General features: G+C 42.2%; 1 protein-coding gene across 1 annotated transcript in view; it reads right to left on the reverse strand.

Moving 5' to 3' along the window:
• Positions 1 to 6,384: 6,384 nt before the first annotated feature.
• Positions 6,385 to 22,289, reverse strand: part of LOC132777574 (arachidonate 12-lipoxygenase, 12R-type-like) — a 30,759-nt gene continuing 14,854 nt past the window's right edge. The window contains exons 7-14 of the mRNA XM_060779933.2: positions 21,952 to 22,095; positions 21,526 to 21,729; positions 19,844 to 19,930; positions 18,100 to 18,269; positions 16,058 to 16,179; positions 11,740 to 11,840; positions 11,264 to 11,434; positions 6,385 to 7,024 (exon numbers count right to left, since the gene is read on the reverse strand). Coding sequence (XP_060635916.2) covers positions 6,845 to 7,024; positions 11,264 to 11,434; positions 11,740 to 11,840; positions 16,058 to 16,179; positions 18,100 to 18,269; positions 19,844 to 19,930; positions 21,526 to 21,729; positions 21,952 to 22,095 — 1,179 coding nt within the window. The 3' untranslated portion in view covers positions 6,385 to 6,844. The remainder of the gene's footprint in view (positions 7,025 to 11,263; positions 11,435 to 11,739; positions 11,841 to 16,057; positions 16,180 to 18,099; positions 18,270 to 19,843; positions 19,931 to 21,525; positions 21,730 to 21,951; positions 22,096 to 22,289) is intronic.

A 22,289-nucleotide genomic window follows, 5' to 3' on the forward strand; every position in this document is an offset into this window, starting at 1 on the left:
CATCCTTGTAAGATGCTTCTCTCATGTCCCTGCATGGGGAGCTGGAGCTGACAGAGAGAGTTCAACCCCCTCTCCACAGATTCGAACCACTGACCTATTGGTCAGCAGCCTACCGACACAAGGGTTTAACCCATTGTGCACAGACTGTCATGGATCTATGCTATGGAATCCCAGTTGTTGTAGTTTGGTGAGGCACCAGCCTATTTGGGCAGAGAAGATGAAAAACCTTGTCAAACTAGAGCTCCCATGAATGCATAGCTTTGATCCATGGCAGCTAAAGTGGTGGCACCCATTGTTGGGAAGCTAAAACACCTCCATCACCAAGAATGGGAATACATTGTTGTTTGGACTACAGATCCCATTTGTTCCAACCATCCCAATTGGGTAGCAACAGGGCAGGGTGTAGATTGCATTTATATAGATAGATAGATAGATAGATAGATAGATAGATAGATAGATAGAGACAGAGAGACAGAGACATAGAGCTATAAATAGATGGATGGATAGATAGATGGATAGTTGATAGATAGATAGATAGAGATAGAGACAGAGAGACATATAGCTATAGATGTATAGATGGATGGATGGATGGATGGATGGATGGATGGATGGATGGATGGATGGATAGATAATTAAGTGCCGGGGGGGGGGGGAGGAAGGGGCCTGAGGCTGTTAGGAATGGTGGGAGTTGAAGTCCAAAACACCTTGAGGACCTCAGCTTGACCATGCCTGATATAGATACAAGTTCTGGCTTTTAAGCTGCATCTACACTGTAGAATTGATAACATTTGGCACATACTTTCACTGTCATGGATCAATTCTATGGAATCCAGGAAGTTATAGTTTATGGAGGCACCAGAACTCTTTGTGAAACTACTGAGCCATAGCATTAATTCCACAGTGTAGATGCACTCCAGGTGAACTCCTACAGCTCCATTGTTGAGAAGCCAAAACATGTTGAATGAGTCCTTTGAGTCTCCTGCAGGGTGAGAAATAAGGGTTCAAATGAAGTAATTAATTGATTAGACAGTTCCAGATTTTTCCATAACTTGGTTCTGACATTATTCAGACTGGAGAGTGCAGTGAATAAATCTATGCTGCAGAATGAATACCGTTTGACTCATTTTAATCGCCATGACTCAATCCCATGCAATCATGGGAGACGTAGTTTTACAGGGTATTTCACTTTCTCTGCCAAAGAGTGCTGGGGCCTCATCAAACCCCTAAAACAACATTTCTCAATCTATGGGTCGGGACCCCTGGGAGGGCCACGAAGGGGTGTCAGAGGGGTCGCCAAAGACCATCAGAAAACACAATATTTTCTCTTGGTCATGGGGATTCTGTGTGGGAAGTTTGGCCCATTCTATCAGTGGTGAGGTTCAGAATGCTCTTTGATGGTAGGTGAACTATAAATTCCAGCAACTACAATTCCCAAATGTCAAGGTCTATTTTCCCCAAACTCCCTCAGTGTTCACATTTAGACATATTGAGTATTCATGCCAAGTTTGGTCCAGATCCATCATTGTTTAAGTCCACATTGCTCTCTGGATGTATGTGAACTATAACTCCAAAACTCAAGGTCAATGCCCATCAAACCCTTCTAGTATTTTCTGTTGGTCATGGGAGTTCTGTGTGCCAAGTTTGGTGTTAATCATTGATGATGGAGTTCAGAATGCTCTTTGATTGTAGGTGAACTATAAATCCCTGCAACTACAACTCCCAAATGACAAAATCAATCCTCCCCCCCAACCCCACCAGTATTCAGATTTGGTTGTATTGGGTATCTGTGTGCCAAGGTTGGTTCAATCCCATCACTGGTGGAGTTCAGTATGCCCTTTGATAGTAAGTGAACTATAAATCCCAGCAACTACAACTCCCAAATGTCAAGATCTATTTTCCCTAAACTCCCCCAGTGTTCACTTTTAGACATATTGAGGATTTGTGCCAAGTTTGGTCCAGATCCATCATTGTTTAAGTCCACATTGCTCTCTGGATGTACGTGAACTACAGCTCCAAAAGTCAAGGTCAATGCCTACCAAACCCTTCCCGGTATTTTTTGTTGGTCATGGGAGTTCTGTGTACCACGTTTGGTTCAATTCAATCATTGGTGGAGTTCAGAATGCTCTTTGATTGTAGGAGAACTATAAATCCCAGCAATTACAACTCCCAAATGGCAAAATCAATCCCCTCCAACCCCACCAGTATTCAAATTTGGGCGTAACAGATATTTGTGATCACAGTTTCCCACTGTCCATTAACCATAGCTCTTATTTGATTGAAAATATAGAGAAACAGAAGAATAATATCGGGTGGGAGCAGCATTGTATGACCATCATGATCTTTTGCCTATAACTGAGGCAAATGGTAATTTGATTCACTCTTAAATCTGATTATAGGAAACTGTTGGAGGAAAACAAGTTCCATCCTATCAATGTCATGAGGTTAAATCAGCTGAGATCTTCAGCAATGGCTCCCTTCATCCCAATTTCACGATAATCTCCATTAGTACGTCAAACACTGGGTGGCTCTTTCCACGCAAGACCAATTTTGCTGGAACATCTAATCCGAGTTGGCAAGGAGCTCAGCCTTGGTGCCCAGAAGACCTCTATGCCAGCTCTTCCTGCATGGCAACTATTTACTGGAAGAAATCTATTCTGTTTGCCCTGGTAGTGTCCATGCAAGAACACATATTGAAATGGACTAGAAAACCTTACACACTGGGGACCATTGTGTTGTCATGGTTCATATAGGTACAGAGGGAATGCCAATGAGATGCCAGCCAATGGGAACTGCCTGTCATTCCATAAATAACCAGCCAAGCAGCACTAAACCTGAGCCCTCATATGTTACTAGCTGTCTTCCCCTTTACCTGGACCACTCCAAAGATAGTTGTAATGATGTCAACTGCACAAAGTTTCCAATAATTATTTTCAAGGCAGTGCTCCCACTCTGGGATTCTTCCTTTTGCTATACAGTTCTCAAACAAAGAGAAGATTGTGTTTGTATCAACGGTTTTAGGTAAATCACTTGGGGAATCACTGCAAAACATTATTGTGTTGATATTTATCAAGAAAACACCTCCCAACAAAGTATTCCCCCAGGCAGGAAGCAGCCAGGCTTTGAAGCTGCAAGTCAGTACACAAATGTCCTATTGCTATAAATTCAGCAAAAAATACCAATTGAAATAATGAGGAGAATACTAAACTAACTCATATAGTACACAAGCATAGGTAACAAACACACAGGGACTATTTACAGTGGTGTAACAAACATAATATTCATGTTTTTCAAAATAATTAGTCAGATCTTCCAAAGGTTGTGTGAACAAACTTCAACAATTCAGTATTGTCCCATGTGAATTCAAGATATGATAAAAAGTCTTAGGAATACACAACAAGGTTCCCGGGTGTTTATAGTCCTTCTTTCAGGAGGAGTTATCCCTTCTTCAGGTTTCTTTCAAGGTTTCTTCATGAGTAAGAAATAATATCTTCTGAGGCTTTATAAACTAAATTTAAAGAGGACAAAATAATAGATAAGCACCCAGTTACAATATGATAATCCTTATATAAACAATGAAACACAATAACATACTTACTTCCACTTTCTGAATGAATGGCTCTGCTGTGAGATTTCAAAAAGGGCAGCATACTATTGACTTCCATTAGCGAGCAATTAGGTCACTGAGGCTACTCCCTCTTAAAGATTATCAGCTAATTACAGGCAATTACAGAAAACAAGTAAGATCTAATCTGTCATATAAACCATGTGGGTGTACTGTCTGTAGTTTCGATATCCAAAAGGCTTCCCTCCACAGTAAAATCCTTTTTGTGTCTCCATGAGGTTTTGTGATTATCCTTTCTAGAGCACAAAACCTGAAGCTAGTATAGGAATGAGATTTTTCAATGAAATGCGAGTAGAGGGTGGAATCTGAAGCTTTATTTTTAATACGGGAGTGGTGTTCAAGGATTCTGATTTTTAAAGGTCTTGTTTGTCATACCTACATAGAGGAGTTCACAGGGACATTCGATTGGATACACAACGGAATCTGTGTTACATGTGGTAAAAGTTCATAGTTGTATGTTAAACTTCAAGGTAGGGTGTATGAAATGTTTAATTTAAAGTGACTGCATGCAACAAATGCAGTGTCCACAGTTAAAGTGGCCTTTAAGTTTGGATTTCTTAGTGATGTTGGGAGTTATGAAGTCAGAACTAATTAGCATGTCCTTGAGATTTCTTGAGTGTTTATACTCAGCATTATCTTTAAATTGTAATTATTACATCTGGCCCAGCCATAGGTTTTAACTGTCGTTGTGTTATTGTTAATGTTTATTGCTTTTTTGTTATGAGTTTTATTTTATTGTTTTGTATTATTTGTTGTATGTTATTGCTTTATTATTGATGTATTGTGGGCTCGGTCTCATGTAAGCCACACCGAGTCCCCTGGGAGATGGTAGCGGGATATAAATAAAGTTTTATTATGTATTATTATACGCTATCATAGGTAAGTTTTGGCATCCTGGGATATCCCTAATTAGGTGCCAATATTTCCTCACTATTTTGTTGATTTCTGGAGTAAACCATATCAAGGTCAATGGCCAAACAATACAGTGTGTTTTTTCTTAGGTCTCTTAATAAGTCGCTTGTATCTATAGAGCTTACTTTTTTGATAGCTGTGTTGATGATTCTGGTTGGATAACATCTCTCACTAAACTGTTTCTTAAAGATGGAAATTTCTGTTGTGAAATTCTTGAGAATACTGGTATTATGTTTCAACCTCAGAAGTTGTGAGAAAAGTAAATTGGACTTCAATTTATGGTGGTGGAAGCTAGAACAATGCAGTATGGAATTTTTGTCTGTTGGTTTTCTACAGTTCTTAACTTCTAATCTGATGTTCTTTTAAAAGACTGTGATGTTTAAGAAATTAATAATAGTGTGACTACGGGTACTTGTAAATTTTATATCTTCATGTATTGTGTTAAACCATTTGCTAAGTTGAATCGCTGACTCCTCCGTTTTACAAATTAAAAAGATATCATCAATAAATCTCCTGTAATATATTATATCCTACAGTGATCTGTTTTGAGTTTGATTCAAAATCCACATTTTTTCTAAATTTGAAACAAAGAGATGAGCCAAGGAGGGGGCCAAAGGGCTTCCCATTGCTACACCAAACGTTTCTAAGTAGAATTGAGCCGGTTTGCTTTACATTTTATTGTATTCTTGGTATTTTATCCCAATAATTTGCTATATAATTTGTTTAGTTTGGTAAGCTTTAGGCCCCTTCCCCACAGTGTGTATAAAATCCACATTGAAATGGATTTCAATGTGACTCAGATAATCCACCTCAAAGCAGATATTTTGGATTATCTGCCTTGATATTTGGCTGTGTGGAAGGGCCCTTAGTCTTCTTTCCTCTCTGGGCCTTTCCACACAGTCCTATATCCCAGAACACCAAGACAGAAAACCCCACATTATCCGAGTGTGGACTCAGATAACTCAATGTATTATCAAAGGCTTTCATGGCTGGAATCACTAAGTTCTTGTGGGTTTTTTTCGGGCTATATGGCCATGTTCTAGAGGCATTTCTCCTGACGTTTCGCCTGCATCTATGGCAAGCATCCTCAGAGGTGAGGTCTGTTGGAACTGGGAAAGGGGTTTATATATCTGTGGAATGACCAGGGTGAGACAAAGGACTTTTGTCAGTTGGGCTAGGTGTGAATATTTCAGAAATGCTGTACCACTCTCACAACCACCATGTCAGACTACACATAGAAGCCATTGAAATACACAAACATGTGGACAATTTCAACAGAAAGGAGGAAACCATGAAAATGAACAAGATCTGGCTACCAATATTAAAAAAATTCTAAAACTGCAACAGCAAAAACAGCAGAGAGGAAACAAGCAGGGACATCTAATTACCTTTCAAGAGTTTGCTCCAGGCACAGTCAGCCCATTGTATGCTAATCAAGGTGGTCAGTTGAAATATTCACACCTAGCCCAACTGGCAAAAGTCCTTTGTCCCACCCTGGTCATTCCACAGATATATAAACCCTTTTTCCTAGTTCCAACAGACCTCACTATCTCTGAGGATGCTTGCCATAGATGCAGGCGAAACGTCAGGAGAGAATGCCTCTAGAACATGGCCATATAGCCCGAAAAAACCCACAAGAACTCAGATAACTCAGTTCAAAATACATATTATAGAATTTTCTGTCTTGATATTCTGGGATGTAGGGTTGTGTGGAAGGGCCCTCTGTGTGTACATGTATATACATATATTCTATGCATGCCTTTGTTTTGAGCTGTTTCCCTTGTAAAGCACCATGCACATTGATGGCATCATATAAAGAAATCACAACAATCAATAATAGAAATAATCATAAATGACCTTGTCACTTCAGTATTTCTAAATGTAAGACTGTTTATTTATCCATGTTATATACATTTTATAGCTTTTTGCCATGGCTTTTGGTTAGTATAATAAACATATTGATTAGCTGATTAAGAAAACATTAATAAACATATTGACTGATTGATTATAAATGAAAACATTATTTATTTCACTTTGTTCCCATCTTGCCATAAAAATCAACATGCAAGATGGGTAACTTATGAGCTTGAAAGAGAAACAAAATAATCACAGGATTGTAGAGCTGGATGGGACCCTAAAGGACATCTAGTCCAGCCTCCTGCCAGTATAGAGCATCCATTGCAAAAGAAGAACATCCCATAAACATCAAAGTGATTTCAGAGGTCAAAATGGAAAAAAATCCATCTTCTTTGTCATTCCTAAAAAGTTACAAGGATGGAAACTGGAGGCAAAGAAACGTCCCCTTTGAGCTCAGACAGTGATGCTGTTCTCCACCACAGCTGGATTGATATAGTTGTAGGCAAGAGGTAGAACTGAGTTCCTCTCCTCAATCGACTTAGAGATGGCAGCCAGACTTGCTTGGAAAGCAGCCATATGTCTTTTGGGCTCCTCTTCGCTAAAATGCTCGTCGGGGAAATGGCCCAGGCGCCTCTGAAAAAGAGAAAGAGAGTTGAGTGGGATGGAAAGAGAGACAAGAAACAGATATAGGTGCCTACAGATCAGGTCTGGGCAAAGCTCCAGCTAGTCCAACGCTCAGCAGCCTGGTTGCTCACGGGAATGGGGTACAGGGAGCGTACAACTCCCTTGTTACGCCAGCTCCACTGGCTACCTATTAGCTTCTGAGCACAATTCAAACTGCTGGCTTTAGCCTATAAAGCCCTAAAAGATTCCATCCCAGTTTACTTGTCAGGACGTATCTCCCTTTACAAACCACCAAGGACCTTAAGATAGTCCAGGGAGGCCCTGCTCTTGACCCCATCACAACGTTTGATAGTCACGTTTGATAGGGATGAGAGACAGGGCCTTCTCCATGGTGGCCCCTCAGCTCTGGAACCCCCATTTGATAGTCACGTTTGCAGTCACATTTGATAGGGATGAGAGACAGGGCCTTCTCCGCGGTGGCCCCTCAGCTCTGGAACCCCCTCCCTAATGAGATCAGATCTGCCCCCCTCACTCCTAACCTTCCGGAAGAAACTTAAATCCTGGATGTAGGATCAAGCATTTGCAGGATAGACTGACATGTTGGGAAAGATAATATTTTGAATGGACTACAATGAACTGTTTAGGATAGTGATTTGAACCGGTGAATTGTTTTAATGTATATTTGGAACTGTTTTAATTTGTGTTAATTGTATTTTATGCTATGTTTTACTTTGTGTTGGCACTGAATAGTGCCTGTTGGTAGCCATCCTAAGTCCCTCTTTGGAGGTTGAGAAGGACACATATTCCAAATAAATACATAATAAATAAACTTCGACCTTACAGGTGTTTTGGACTTCAACTCCCCAAATGGCACATTCCAGAGTAAGATAGACAAATTGGATTCTAGGGTTTCAAAATAGCAAAACTGGATTCTAGAGTTGAAAAATAGTGTATCTGGATCTAAACTAGCAAATACAAGGGTTGTGGGAGTTGAAGTTCAAAACACACCTGGAGGGACGAAGTTTGCCCAGGCCTGAACTAGGCATTATTTCAAGTTCATTACATCCCAGTGTTTATAAGCATCTATATGCTGCTCTTTTACAGCTCCAAATATGGCAAATCATTTCCATGTATAATATGGTTGGCAGGGCCATCCTGTACAGTGTGATCTAAAATATTAACAATATTTTACAGGGCTACTGTATCTTTCATTAGAAGCTTCCTTTCTGTGGCTTTTGTCTTTTGTTGATTACTATTCAGTGTGGCTGGAGTCTTGCTAATTAATTATCCCTCAGTTAGAGAAGTCAAAGAAAAACAAAATGCAGTCAATAATTAAAGTTCTTACTACTAGGGAACAGAAATTAAGTTTCACAGCAATCTTTCAATCAATATTTTACAGGGCTACTGTATCTTTCATTAGAAGCTTCTTTTCTGTCACTCTTGCCTTTAGCTGCTTCTAATTCAGTCTGATTGGAGCATTGCTAATTAATTATCTCTGAGTTAGAGAAGTCAAAGAAAAACAAAATGCAATCAAAAATGAAAGTTCTCACTAGTAGGGAACAGTAATTAAGTTTCCCAGGGATCTTTTAATCAACATTACAGGGTACCTTTGGTGAAAAGAATTTATGAAGAAACAGTGCAATGTAACTAAATTAAATCCAGGGATCGTAGACTTGTAAATTTGGAAGGGTTCCCCTTTCCAACCTTGCTCCGAACCTCTATGTAGACTTTGCAATGCACAATGCAGTTACAACATCCATGAAAGATAGGTGCCTATCCTCTGCTTATATACATATATATCGCCAAAGGTGGCAAGTTCGAAGCCCGGGTCGGATTGAGCAACCGATAGTTAGCTTAGCTCACTGTCCACCTAAAAAATTTTAAACAGCTGAGCTGTGAGTAGACAAATTAGGCACCACTTAACAGGGAGGTATTTTACAACACCATAAAAATGCAGAACAAAAGATTACAGAACAAAGGAAGGAAAATTCTGTGATCAAAACTTCTTGTCATAGTGGATGGAGCAACAGCACCTCCCTGTGGCCTTAATAGAACATAACCTCCAGACGCCAAACTTGGAAAATGCCAAGGTATCTCTGTCTGTCTTGTAGAATCATAGAATCATAGAATCAAAAAGTTGGAAGAGACCTCATGGGCCATCCAGTCCAACCCCATTCTGCCAAGAAGCAGGAATATTGCATTCAAATCACCCCTGACAGATGGCCATCCAGCCCCTGTTTAAAAGCTTCCAAAGAAGGAGCCTCCACCACACTCCAGGGCAGAGAGTTCCACTGCTGAACGGCTCTCACAGTCAGGAAGTTCTTCCTCAAGTTCAGATGGAATCTCCTCTCTTGTAGTTTGAAGCCATTCTTCCATTGCGTCCTAGTCTCCAGGGAAGCAGAAAACAAGCTTGCTCCCTCCTCCCTGTGGCTTCCTCTCACATATTTATACATGGCTATCATATCTCCTCTCAGCCTTCTCTTCTTCAGGCTAAACATGCCCAGCTCCTTAAGCCACTCCTCATAGGGCTTGTTCTCCAGACCCTTGATCATTTTAGTCGCCCTCCTCTGGACACATTCCAGCTTGTCAATATCTCTCTTGAATTGTGGTGCCCAGAATTGGACACAATATTCCAGGTGTGGTCTAACCAGAACAGAATAGAGGGGTAGCATTACTTCCCTAGATCTAGACACTAGGCTCCTATTAATGCAGGCCAAAATCCCATTGGTTTTTTTTTTTTTTTGGTATGTCTTAAAAAGAGCACTGAATGTTTGCCATGTATGTGTGCATTGTGATCCGCCCTAAGTCCCCTTCGGGGTGAGGAGGGCAGAATCTAAATACTGTAAATAAATAAATATATAACAGGGTTGGGAAGACAATAGCTTTACAAATAAGCATGCTGGTATCCCTACAAATGTCTCAGTCCTCAAACACTCTCTGGCCTTTTCCACACAGCTGAATAAAATCTCACATTATCTGCTTTGAACTGGGATATATGGCAGTGTGGACTCAGATATTCCAGTTCAAAGTAGATATTGTGGGTTATTCTGCCTTGATACTCTGGGTTATATGGCTGTGTGGAAGGGCCCTCTGTTTCGTTCAGAAAAATGCTGCACTCATAGAGTTCAGACAGTGTTGTATTTCAATGTCACTGTTCACTTGTGTGGAGAGGTGGCTGCCAAGGTATCACTATGATACTGTACCTTGTTGATGGGAAGCTTCCCACCAGCATGGAAATCATCATTCGGACAGATGGCAAGCTATTTGACCTCAGCTGACTGAAAGCCAAAACTAATCTCTGTTATAGAACTCCAATATGCTGATGATAATGTAGTCTGTGCTCATTCAGAAGAAGACCTACAAGTGACTTTAAACACCTTTGCAGGAGTATACGAAAAGCTTGGCCTCTCACTGAACATTGAGAAAACCTCTCACTGAACATCAGCAGGCACCAACCAATCTCTCTGCAATACCAGAAATTCAGCTTAACAGTGTAACATTCGAAATACACCCAATAGAGAATTTATAAAACACAGTACTAGTAAAGCACAGGGATTGTGGCACAGCTGGCTGAGTGTCAGCTGCATTAAGATCACTCTGACCGAAAGGTCATGAGTTCAAAGCCAGCCCAGGTTGGAGTGGGTTTCCAACCAATTGTGTGTAGCCTGTTGTCGACCTTTGCAACCCAAAAGACAGTTGCATCTGTCAAGTAGGAAAATTAGGTACCACCTTAAAGTGTGGGGAGGCTAAATTAACTAATTTATGAGGCCATAAAGAAGACTCCAGCAGAGCATTCGAGCGGGGAAGCATGCGGGGAATGCTGAAATACTTCATCAGTGTCGCAGATGGACGATGAAAGCGACAGCTCCCCTGGCGGCCAGAAAAAGTTAAATAGCCTCTGTGTATGTCTGTATATGTTGTATGTCAAACTGGCATTGAATGTTTGCCATATATGTGTACACTGTAATCCGCCCTGAGTCCCCTGCGGGGTGAGAAGGGCGGAATATAAAAGCTGTAAATAAATTATTATTATTATTATTATTATTATTATTATTATTATTATTTGGTCTGGGATGCTACTAGGGGAAAGTAATCAAGTTGCAGTAAAGAGATGAGTCATCAGCATGTCTCTGATTTTGTTAGACAGCAAGCAAGAGCCACCGAAATCTTTTACTTGATATTATAGGTTCCCTTTTGTTGAGAGTCTCTCTTTTCCTTTCCCTCCCATCCCACTCCATGGTCACTCACCAGGTCTCCTAGCTCATAGCTCACAACGGAGAGGACCACCAACAGGGAGCAGGTGGAGCTGACATCGGGGAGTGTGTCCAGGATGCTCTCCAAAGAGGCCGTGCCCTTGACTTTGGGAGGGGGCTGCCGCAAAGTGGCTGGCGTGTTGGGCATCCAGGCAGCAAAATCAAACTGTCACACAAAACACACAAAAAAGATGTAAGTAAGTAAGTAAAGGAAACAATGCGGTGGAATTCTATATTAATTCTATAGTGGAGATCAGGCATGGGCCAACTTTGGCCCTCCAGGTGTTTTGGACTTCAACTCCCACAATTCCTAACAGCCGGTAGGCTGTTAGGAATTGTGGGAGTTGAAGTCCAAAACACCTGGAGGGCCAAAGTTTGCCCATGCCTGGTATAGGGCATATGCATGGGAGAGTGTGGAAGGGACTACAATGGACTGAGGATATTGGAAAAGGATAAAATGGTACCAGGTACCTGGCCACTATTGACCGCCGCATGTCGGACCGAGCAGCAGTAGATGATCATGGAGAGGAACTTGATGAGCTCAGCTGCAGTTTCAAGGCTGGAAGGGGCACCTATGGATCAGACAGGAAGTTTGGGATGGAAAGGAAGATTAGTTTCCCCCCAGCAATTCAGAATAACTTCATACATGTTTATGGTTATGAAGGTACATGTTCAATTTACTGTATTTTACTCTCAAAATCCTATTTGGGTTAGAAGAAGAAGGAGAAGAATAAGAGGAAGGAGGAAGAGGTGGAGGAAGGAGAAGAGAAAAAGTAGTGGAGGAGGAAGAGGCAGAAGAGGAGGAAGATGAAGACGAAGAGGAAGAGGAAGGGGAGGAAGAAGAAGAAGAAAAGAAGAAAAGGAGGCAGAAGAGGAAGAAAAAGAAGAGGAGGAGGAGGAAGGAAGGAAAAGAGAAGAAATAGTGGAGGATGAAGAAGAAGAGGAGGAAGACGAAGACGAGGAGGAAGAGGAAGGGGAGGAAGAAGAAAAGAAGAAAAGGAGGAGGCAGAAGAGGAGGAAGACGAAGACAAGGAGGAAGAGGAAGTGGGAAGAAAAAGAAAAGAAGAAAAAGAGGAGGAGGCAGAAGAGGAAGGAAAAGAGGAGGAGGAGGAGGAGGAAGGAAAAGAGAAGAAGTAGTGGAGGAGGTAGAAGAAGAGGAAGAAGACGAAGTCGTAGAGGAAGAGGGGAGGAAGAAGAAGAAAAGAAGAAAAACGGGAGGAGGCAGAAGAGGAGAAAAAGGAGGAGGAAGAATAAGAGAAGAAAAAGAGGAGGAGGCAGAAGAGGAGGAAAAAGGGGAGGAGACAAAAGAGAAGGAGGAGGAGGAAGAAGAAGAAGAAAAGGAGGAGGAGGAGGAAGGGGATAAAAGGAGGAGGAAGAGGAAGAAGAGGGGAAGTAGGAAGATATATCCATGAAGATACCATAGATGAGTAAGAAATAATTATAATAATTATAATTATTCCTTACCTATCTTCATGAATATGTCGCATTAAAACAACATTTACAGTCATTTACAAACACATAACACAGCTAAAGCATCCGTTTCAAGGAATATACTCACTCAGTACATATATCAAGACAAGTGGCACTTGATTTAAAATGAATAATATAGAAATCCTATAGAATATGTTCTTTAAGGAAAGGAAGATAAACATATACAGCAATATAATGGCACCTACCAACTAGAGTAGCCCTACTGAGTCAGAGGATTTACTGATATGTTGATTCACAAGCCATGTCTTCTCTGGTTAGGACCACTCAATAGGATTCAGGACCCTCCTACACTGCCATATAATCCAGATTATCAAAGCAGATAATCCACATTACCTGCTTTGAACTGGATCATCTGAGTCTATACTGCCATATAATCCAGTTCAAAGCAAAGATACAGAATGGGGGACAATGCCTGGCTCGAGAGCAGTACGTGTGAAAAAGATCTTGGAGTCTTCGAGGACAACAAGTTAAACATGAGCCAGGAATGTGATGTAGCGGCAAAAAAAGCCAATGGGATTTTGGCCTGCATCAATAGGAGTATAGTGTCTAGATCTAGGGAAGTAATGCTACCCCTCTATTCTGCTTTGGTTAGACCACACCTGGAATATTGTGTCCAATTCTGGGCACCACAATTCAAGAGAGATATTGACAAGCTGGAATGTGTCCAGAGGAGGGCGACTAAAATGATCAAGGGTCTGGAGTACAAGCCCTATGAGGAGCGGCTTAGGGAGCTGGGCAAGTTTAGCCTGAAGAAGAGAAGGCTGAGAGGGGATATGATAGCCATGTATAAATATGTGAGAGGAAGCCACAGGGAGGAGGAGGGAGCAAGCTTGTTTTCTGCTTCCTTGGAGACTAGGACGCGGAACAATGGCTTCAAACTACAAGAGAGGAGATTCCATCTGAACATTAGGAAGAACTTCCTGACTGTGAGAGCCATTCAGCAGTGGAACTCTCTGCCCCGGAGTGTGGTGGAGGCTCCTTCTTTGGAAGCTTTTAAACAGAGGCTGGATGGCCATCTGTCAGGGGTGATTTGAATGCAATATTCCTGCTTCTTGGCAGAATGGGGTTGGACTGGATGGCCCAGGAGGTCTCTTCCAACTCTTAGATTCTATGATTCTATGATTCTAAAGCAGATAATCTAGATTTTATATGGCAGCCTTTAGTTACCATCAGAAATAGGTTCCAGCACCTAAATAAAGCATATATATTCCATATCTGAATCCTATTAGTAAATGTTGTTGCTGAAATTTAGCACTCCAAAGACACTTCCCATCAAGAACTTTGCAAGCTGAGTTGTTTTGCAGTGAGGAGGCTGGGAAACAAAACTTCACGGAAGGCTTAAAATGTATTTAGGAGCTTTGCAAGCAAAGATTTAACTATACGTGCCTTAATTCAAACAAAGAGCTTGATAGCTAGCTGTTCCCAAAGGTCATTGAGGGGTCCTACATGTTCTGACTAGCAGAGACCTGTGCATTCAGAAATAGGTGTTTTTCGTTGACAGCGTCTGGTTTCAGTCAATATCTTATCTCCCTAAACTGCACATTTCAGAGAGGAAAATTCACAAATTGGATTCCAGGATTACAAAATAGCGTATCCGGGTCTAAACAAGCAAATACAAGGATACAGGCTTGAATACATATTTATAACACACATATCCAGATCTACCCAGATCTACTTTTTTAACAGGGAGAGATGGGCAAAATATGTGCATCTGAACTATCAATGGCATATTCGAATAGAAGAAATATGGGTATTGTTGTTGTTATTGCAATACACACATAATAAAAGAAAAAATGTGTATGTATGTTTGTGGCTGGGGTGTCCACTTAGAATCATAGAGTTGGAAGAGACCTCATGGGCCATCCAGTCCAACCCCATTCTGCCAAGAAGCAGGAAAATTGCATTCAAAGCACCCCCGACAGATGGCCATCCAGCCTCTGTTTAAAAGCTTCCAAAGAAGAAGCCTCTACCACACTCCAGAGCAGAGAGTTCCAATGCTGAACAGCTCTCACAGTCAGGAAGTTCTTCCACTTACACAGACAAACTCACACTTCCACAAATAACTATAGCTTTCATTACTCAGAAGACACCAATGGCTCTCTGACATTGGAGGTTATAGTGAGCACCTTGACCATGTCCAAGAGCCCTGCCAATATCCTCCACAAACACCACACTGCCCACCACCCAAGTGAAGGCTTTCATATGGGGACCATTTCATCCTAGATTTTCTGTTTTTCCTCCAGCACAGGCATCCCAGTGTTCCTTACTCTCTCCTCTGGTGTGGAATTTGCATGATTCCACCCACTGCCTCTCCCATAACCCTTTCCTATTCTTTTCTATAACACACAGCAAACAGAGGAGTTGATCAGCCACTGAACATACTCAAGATGTTTGGGGAGAATTCACCATGATTTACTGGAGTTGTAGGTACTGGAATGTATAGTTCACCTGCAATCTAAGAGCACTCTGAACTCCACCAATGATGGACCTGGAACTAATTTGGCACACAGGACCCCAGTGAGCAAGAAAAAAAATACTGCAGGTCTTTAGAGGGATTTAGGGGAGTTGTAGTTCACCTCCATCTAGAGTGCACTATAAACTCAAACAATGATGGACCTGGAACAAACTTGACATGCATACCCGATATGCCCAAATTTGAATAGTGGTGTGTTTTGAGGGGAATTCCCCAGAACATTTTGGAATTGTAGATACTGGGATTTATAGTTCACCTGCAATCAATGAGCACTCTGAACTCCACCAAAGAGGGAATTGGACCAAACTTGGCACACAGAGCCCCCATTACCAGCAGAAAATACTGGAGGTCTATAGGGAAAATTCACCTTGATTTGGGGAAGTTGTAGTTCACCTACATCCAGAGAGCACTGTGAAGCCAAATAATGATGGATCTGGACCAACCTTGGCACACAGACCTGATATGCTAAAATTTGATTACTGAGGGGGTTTGGGGGGAACCCACATTACTTTCTGGGAGTTGTAGTTCACCCACAACCAGAGAAACTGTGACCTCTAGCGATGATGGACCTGTACCAAACTTAGCACACAGGACATCCATGACTAACTCAACCTACTGGAGGGGTTTGACATATGTTTGACATAGTGACATATGAGACTCAAAGTGGCTCACAATGTTAAAAAAATACAATTTAAAACCTAAAGCATATAAATATTAACATAAAATGTTAGAAACAAAGAGTTAAAATCACCTAATGTTATGACAATAATTAAAACAGAAAGCAGCAGCTGGGAACAAAACTCAGAGAAACAGCGGGAGGCCTACCTGAGTCTTTCCGGCTCAAGAAAGCTTCCTTGAAGATCTCCTGTATCCAGGCTTGCAATTCCTTGTCGTCCTTGATCATGGAATCACTTTTGTAGTAAAAACCAACAATGCCAGAGACATACCTGGATGTGGAAGGAATGGGGATCCGAGGAAAATATTGATCAAATGTCTTCATATTGATCATGTTAATGCATGGAAATAAACAGAGGCTGGATGGCCATCTGCCGGGGGTGCTTTTATGGTGCCTTTCCTGCATGACAAACGGGTGGACTGGATCCTCTTCCAACTCAATGAGTCTATGATTCAAACCTGTCACTGCATGACTGAGCTTTGGAAACTGTCACTTTTTGATTATCTATCTATCATCTCTTCTATCGATTGTATAGCCACAGTCTGGATCAATATGCAAAAGGGATCTTATATCACCTTTGAGACTCAGTGAGAAAAAGAAGTTGTTAGTATAAGCTTTTGTACATTTAAGTCTACTATGGGTGCAAACCCAAATGGAGACTTTGCCACTGTGCAGGTACAACTGCACCAGGAGCTCCAATTTTGTTTGCTTTGCATTGAATGTTTGTTGTAGTCCTAAGTTTCAGGGACTCTGCAGATAGGTGGCTTCTTTTGGCGGCAATCATAGGGCAAGCCACCTGTCAGTTATCGTTAGGTTCCCTGGTCCCGCCCCCTTTTTGGGTTTTTGGAGGGAATAGGAGCCAATTTGGGTTCAGTCCACACAGAGAAGCATTTCATGCAGGACATAATACCAAGAGCTCCTGTAGAAAGCTTCGTCTTCTACGGCTTGGCTGGGGAGATATACAGCCCACAGATTGGCTGGGGGGAAAGGTCCCATAGCTTGGCCAAGGATTATACAGCCTTACAGCTCCTTTGCTGAGGGACTTCAGCCAGCCATCACCGAAACCTGAACTCCTTTTTCCTCTGGAAGTCTACAAAGCTCTTCTTGGTAAGGGTCACTCGCGGAAGCCAGAAGCAGTTGGTACCGGGTGCAGGGGTTCCACGCCAACAGAGGCAAAGACAGACTGCCCAGATTAGAAGTTAAGGATTTCCCCATTAGTTAGTATACAGTTAAGAAGATTGTGCCTGTTCCCCGTGGACAAGATTGAGAGAGAGCCAATAGACTGTTAAGAAAGCCTTAAAGTACCTGTTTGTTTTCAATAATAAAGAAATTTGTTGAACCTTTAAGCAATCGAAAGATTCTGTTTTAAGGAAATCCAAGGGCCTTTAATCTGAGGCAGCCCCGGCGTTCCGTTGGGCACACAGAATGTATGTCCTGTCTACAGTCTTATGCACAGGCCCAGCGTGCAACAGCACAGCCACGCTTTAAACCATATTTCTCTTACATGGGAATGCAAAAAAGGTCCACCTGGGGTGCATCTACACCACTCCTTGGCAAAGTTGGGCCCTCCAGGTGTTTTGGAGTTCAGCTCCCACCACTCCTAACAGCCTCAGGCCCCTTCTTTTTCCCCCTCAGCCACTTAAGCAAGGCCATGTTCCAGAAGCATTCTTTCCTGACATTTTGCCCACATCTATAGCAGGCATCCTCAGAGGTTGGGGGGATACCTGTCATAGAGGTGGGCAGCGGGAAAACTCACACCAACCCAATCTTGGGAAGGTCCTTTATAGTTCAGGCTAAACCCTGGAGTAGATTCATTGCCCCAGTGACTTGGATGCAATTCATGCAGATCTCCTTAATAAGCTGTTTTGGAGAAAGAACGGTTACAGAAAGTCCTTAAGACACAAGTTTGAGGTTTGTTCCCTTCTTAATCACCACTCTTAGGAATGAGCAAGCAAATAAAGAATAGATCTCATTTCCAACTTTGCCTCAAGGGGAGCATTAAAACAAGCTGACTGAGTGGAAAGCCATCCCAAAGGGAGAAGCGGAAGGAGAAGGGAAATGTGCTCTTTCCACACAATTTGGCGTCTCCAATTAACTCCCTTGCATTCAGATCCAGGGCTTTCTTAGGCCCAGGAGTTGGTCGAACCAGTTTCTTCCTGAAATGCAGGCTGCAAACTAGACGTGGACTCACTTTTCTATGGCAGTCCAGATCCTCATCCCATCCTCCTTGTAGTAATAATTGGGAAGCTCACTGACGCCTCGTTCCTTGAGGTCATCGGGGAGGCAAAGGGAGGAGTATTTGGCTGTCTGCATGCCCCTGGCCAGCAGTTGCAGCATCCCATCCCGGCCAGTTGCAGTCGACTGCGGAGGAAAAGAACAACAATGAAAGAAACATTGGAATCAAAATAAGGTGAGCAGAGTATCTCTTGAGATTTGGGGTGCATCTACACAGTAGAATGAATGCAGTTTGATATCCTTTTAACTGCCGTGACTCAATGCCTTGAAACCCTGGGAGTTGCACCTCACAATCTCTGAGGATGCCTGCCATAAATGGGGTGAAAGTCAGGGGAGAATGCTGCTGTAACAGCCCGGAAAACTCACAGCAATCCAGTGATCCCGGCCAGTTTACTTGTCTGAACGTATCTCCCTCTATGACCAATCTTGGAGTTTACGATCATCGAGGGAGTCCCTGCTCTCGATTCCGCCACCCTCGCAAGCGCAATTGGCAGGGACGAGAGACAGGGCCTTCTCAGTGGTGGCTCCATGTCTGTGGAATGCACTCCCTAGTGAAATCAGGGCAACGCCTTCTCTTCTCTCCTTCAGGAAGAAAACCAAGTCTTGGCTTTGGGACCAAGCATTCGGGCAGCTGGCTGAGCAACAACTTTAATGACTCGCGAGAATCGTCAATTAGGAGACCTTGGACTGGAACACTGGACTATGATTTGGATTCGCAGACTCAGACTTGGGTGTGTTAATATTTCAAGGGCCAATATTTTAATGTATTTTTATTGCTGTTGACTTGTTTATGTTAATTGTTAGTGCTCTACCCATTTCTTTGTTGGCATTGAAGGGAGATAATGACTTTCAGCTGGAATGTGTCCAGAGGAGGGCGACTAAAATGATCAAGGGTCTGGAGAACAAGCCCTATGAGGAGCAGCTTAAGGAGCTGGGCATGTTTAGCCTGAAGAAGAGAAGGCTGAGAAGAGACATGATAGCTGCATATAAGTATATGATAGGAAGTCAGAGGGTGGGGGGAGCAAGCTTGATTTCTGCTTCCCTGGAGACCAGGACGCGGAACAATGGCTTCAAACTACATTCCACCTGAACATTAGGAAGAACTTCCTGACTGTGAGAGCCATTCAGCAGTGGAACTCTCTGCCCCGGAGTGAGGTGGAAACTTCTTCTTTGGAGCCTTTTAAACAGAGGTTGGATGGCCATCTGTCGGGGGTGCTTTGAATGCAGTTTTCCTGCTTCTTGGCAAAATGGGTTTGGACTGGATGGCCCTTGAGGTCTCTTCCAACTCTAGGATTCTATGATTCTATGATCTAATGTCTGCCAATTGTAAGTCATTTTGAGTCCCCCTTCAGGGGTTGAGATGGATGAGATACAAATGCTCTAAATAAATAAATAAACAAATAAATAAGGTCTTCAACAACACATTGAATGCAGTTTGACACCTTTTTAATCACCATGACTCAATCCCAAGCAAGCATGAGAGATGTAGTTTTACAGGGTATTTTGTCTTCTCTGCCAAAGAATGCTATGGCCTCATGAAACTCCTAGAGGCAAACCAGCAATCTGGACCTAAAGGAACAAACTCCATACAGCCTGGAAAACTCACAGCAACCCAGCGATTCCAGCCATGAAAGCCTTTGATAATACATTAAATGGGATGTTTCGTATCTAATCGGGACAAACATAAGGGATGCGCTTACCGTATCGAGTAACCCTCCAGCTTTGAGAAGACTGGTCCGGGCAAGAGTGTTGATGTGGAATATATAGCGAGTATGAGGAATCAGAAGCTATAAGGGAGAAACACAATATACAAGGTCTATAGTTAGGTTTCACATTCCAAATCATTTCCGTATAACAAAGATGGGAAAAGTGTATGTCTTTGGTTCATTTTGGTCATCCTCATTGTCACCCAGGGGTCATTTTTAGCCTCAATGTCCTCTGATGGTTTGAGGAGCGCTTTCATTACATATTTTGGAGCCACTTTGAGTCTCATTTTAGGAGAAGAAAATGGGATGATAACAACATTATTATTATTATTATTATTATTATTATTATTATTCTGACACAAAAACACAGTATGTCACAGCAAACGAGATCTATATGCTGGATTTTGTATCACAAAATCACAAGTCGAACACTTCCCAAGCATCTAGGACTGTGTGATGAAGTATTATTATTATTATTATTATTATTATTATTATTATTAGAAACACCACAAGATGAATCCACAGCAGACACTCTGCTAGCTGTTGTATTGGATCATATGTCAGACACATCCCAAGTGTCTAGGTCTGTGTGATGTTTTGGTGAATAATGCGTGCAGATCCCAGTAAGTTGGCCTTTTGCAGCTGGCAGATGGCAATTTTGTCAGCGCTGATTGTGTTTAAGTGTAGGCCAAGGTCTTTAGGCACTGCACCCAGTGTGCCGATCACCACTGGGACCACCTTGATGGGCTTGTGCCAGAGTCTTTGCAGTTGGATCTTTAAATCCTCATATCGTCTCATCTTTTCCAGTTGTTTCTCTTCAATCCTGCTGTCACCTGGGATTGCAACATTGACAATCCATACTTTGTTTTGTTAACACGATCGTGAGGTTAATTATTATTATTATTATTATTATTATCATTATTATTATGCCAAACATTTTCAGACCAGTAGAAGGCTTTATTTAAAACAGGAAGTGAGTTTGTGGTCACTTCAAAACCCTCTTCTTGAAATGCAATGAAGCTAAGGAACATGTTTTCAGTCAATGAGGGCAATACACTGATGAATGCAATTTAACACCACTTTAGCAGCCATGGCTCAATGCTATGGTATCCTGGGAGCTGTGATCTCTTGAAGAACTAGCACTCTTTGGGAGAAAAGGCTAAAGACCTTGAGGAACTACATCTCCCAGGATTCCATAGCATTGAGCCACAGCAGTTCAAGTCAAACTGCCTCCATTCTACAGTACCGATAGATTCTACGATACCTTTTTTTGCTTCTGAGATAAAAACAAAAACAAAATGCATGCTTTGCTTTCAGAGGCACCAAAGGAAAACTGGAGATTCATTTCGAATAGTGTTTTCTAAACTCTGGTCTTCCAGGTATTTTGGACTTCAGCTTCCAGAATTCCTGATCTTTGGACAAAGTTATGGAAAACAGTAGCATCATGAAGCTGGAAGAGACCCAATCCAGGAAAATACAACCAAAGTCCTCTTAAGAGATAGCCACCCAACCTCTGCTGGAAAACATCCAGAGGATTCTCTACTACACTTTGAGTCAGTGTCATGAAGTCCAAAACACCCTGGAGAACTAAAGTCTGGGAATCACTGATCTAGAAATGGTTCATTTTCACATTAGTATTCCCGGTTGGAAGAGTGTTGAGTCGGAAAAAGGCTTACCTTGAAGATGGGGTGGCACATGGGAAGGTGGCGAAGGGTGGCCATGGCATAGACTTCTGCCAGAAAGTGGGCTTCAAGAAGGTGGATGTTGACTTCGTGGACATGGAAGTTGGCCAGTCGCACCCAGATCTTAGCCAGGGTCCAGTCCCATTTGCGGTCAGTAGGCAGGAAAATGGGATTTCCAGCACCTGGGGTCTGCTGAATCTGTGGAGAAGGAAGAAAACCCATATTTAGATGGATTTGTCCCACAAGGGTCCAAGAACATGTTCTGGTCCATGTTTTGAGCTTAACTTTGGGGAGCTCTCCAATGTGCTGAAATGAATAGTTGGGATAGCTCCTTTATCTGTCACTCATAGTGGATGCACCACTCCAGTGATGCATTTTCACCAAAGAAGGGATGATAACCCATCTCAAAACCTCTGATACCTGGATGGCCAAAGGCATCATCTGTCCTTTGGAATTGAGATGCAATAAGCAGAGCGGGGCTGAGATGTACTGGGGTTTCCCCTCGATTTCGCATGTTGGGATGCCATCAAGGATTTTGTAGTCCACGATAAAGATGTTCCCTTTCTGGAAGAGTCAGAGAAAGAGAGAGAGAAGTGACCAAGTGAGAGATTTAGAACACAGAGCATACATCTATTATGATTACATTGATGCACCAACTCCATTAAAAGACACGTCAGTTGGAATTTTCATGGAGTCCTAACAAAAAGGCATCAAATCCCATCTGATCTTGGAAGTTAAGCAGGTCAGCCCTGATTAGG

Source organism: Anolis sagrei, chromosome 6 (genome assembly GCF_037176765.1).
Source record: "Anolis sagrei isolate rAnoSag1 chromosome 6, rAnoSag1.mat, whole genome shotgun sequence".
NCBI classification, from domain to species: Eukaryota; Metazoa; Chordata; class Lepidosauria; order Squamata; family Dactyloidae; genus Anolis; species Anolis sagrei.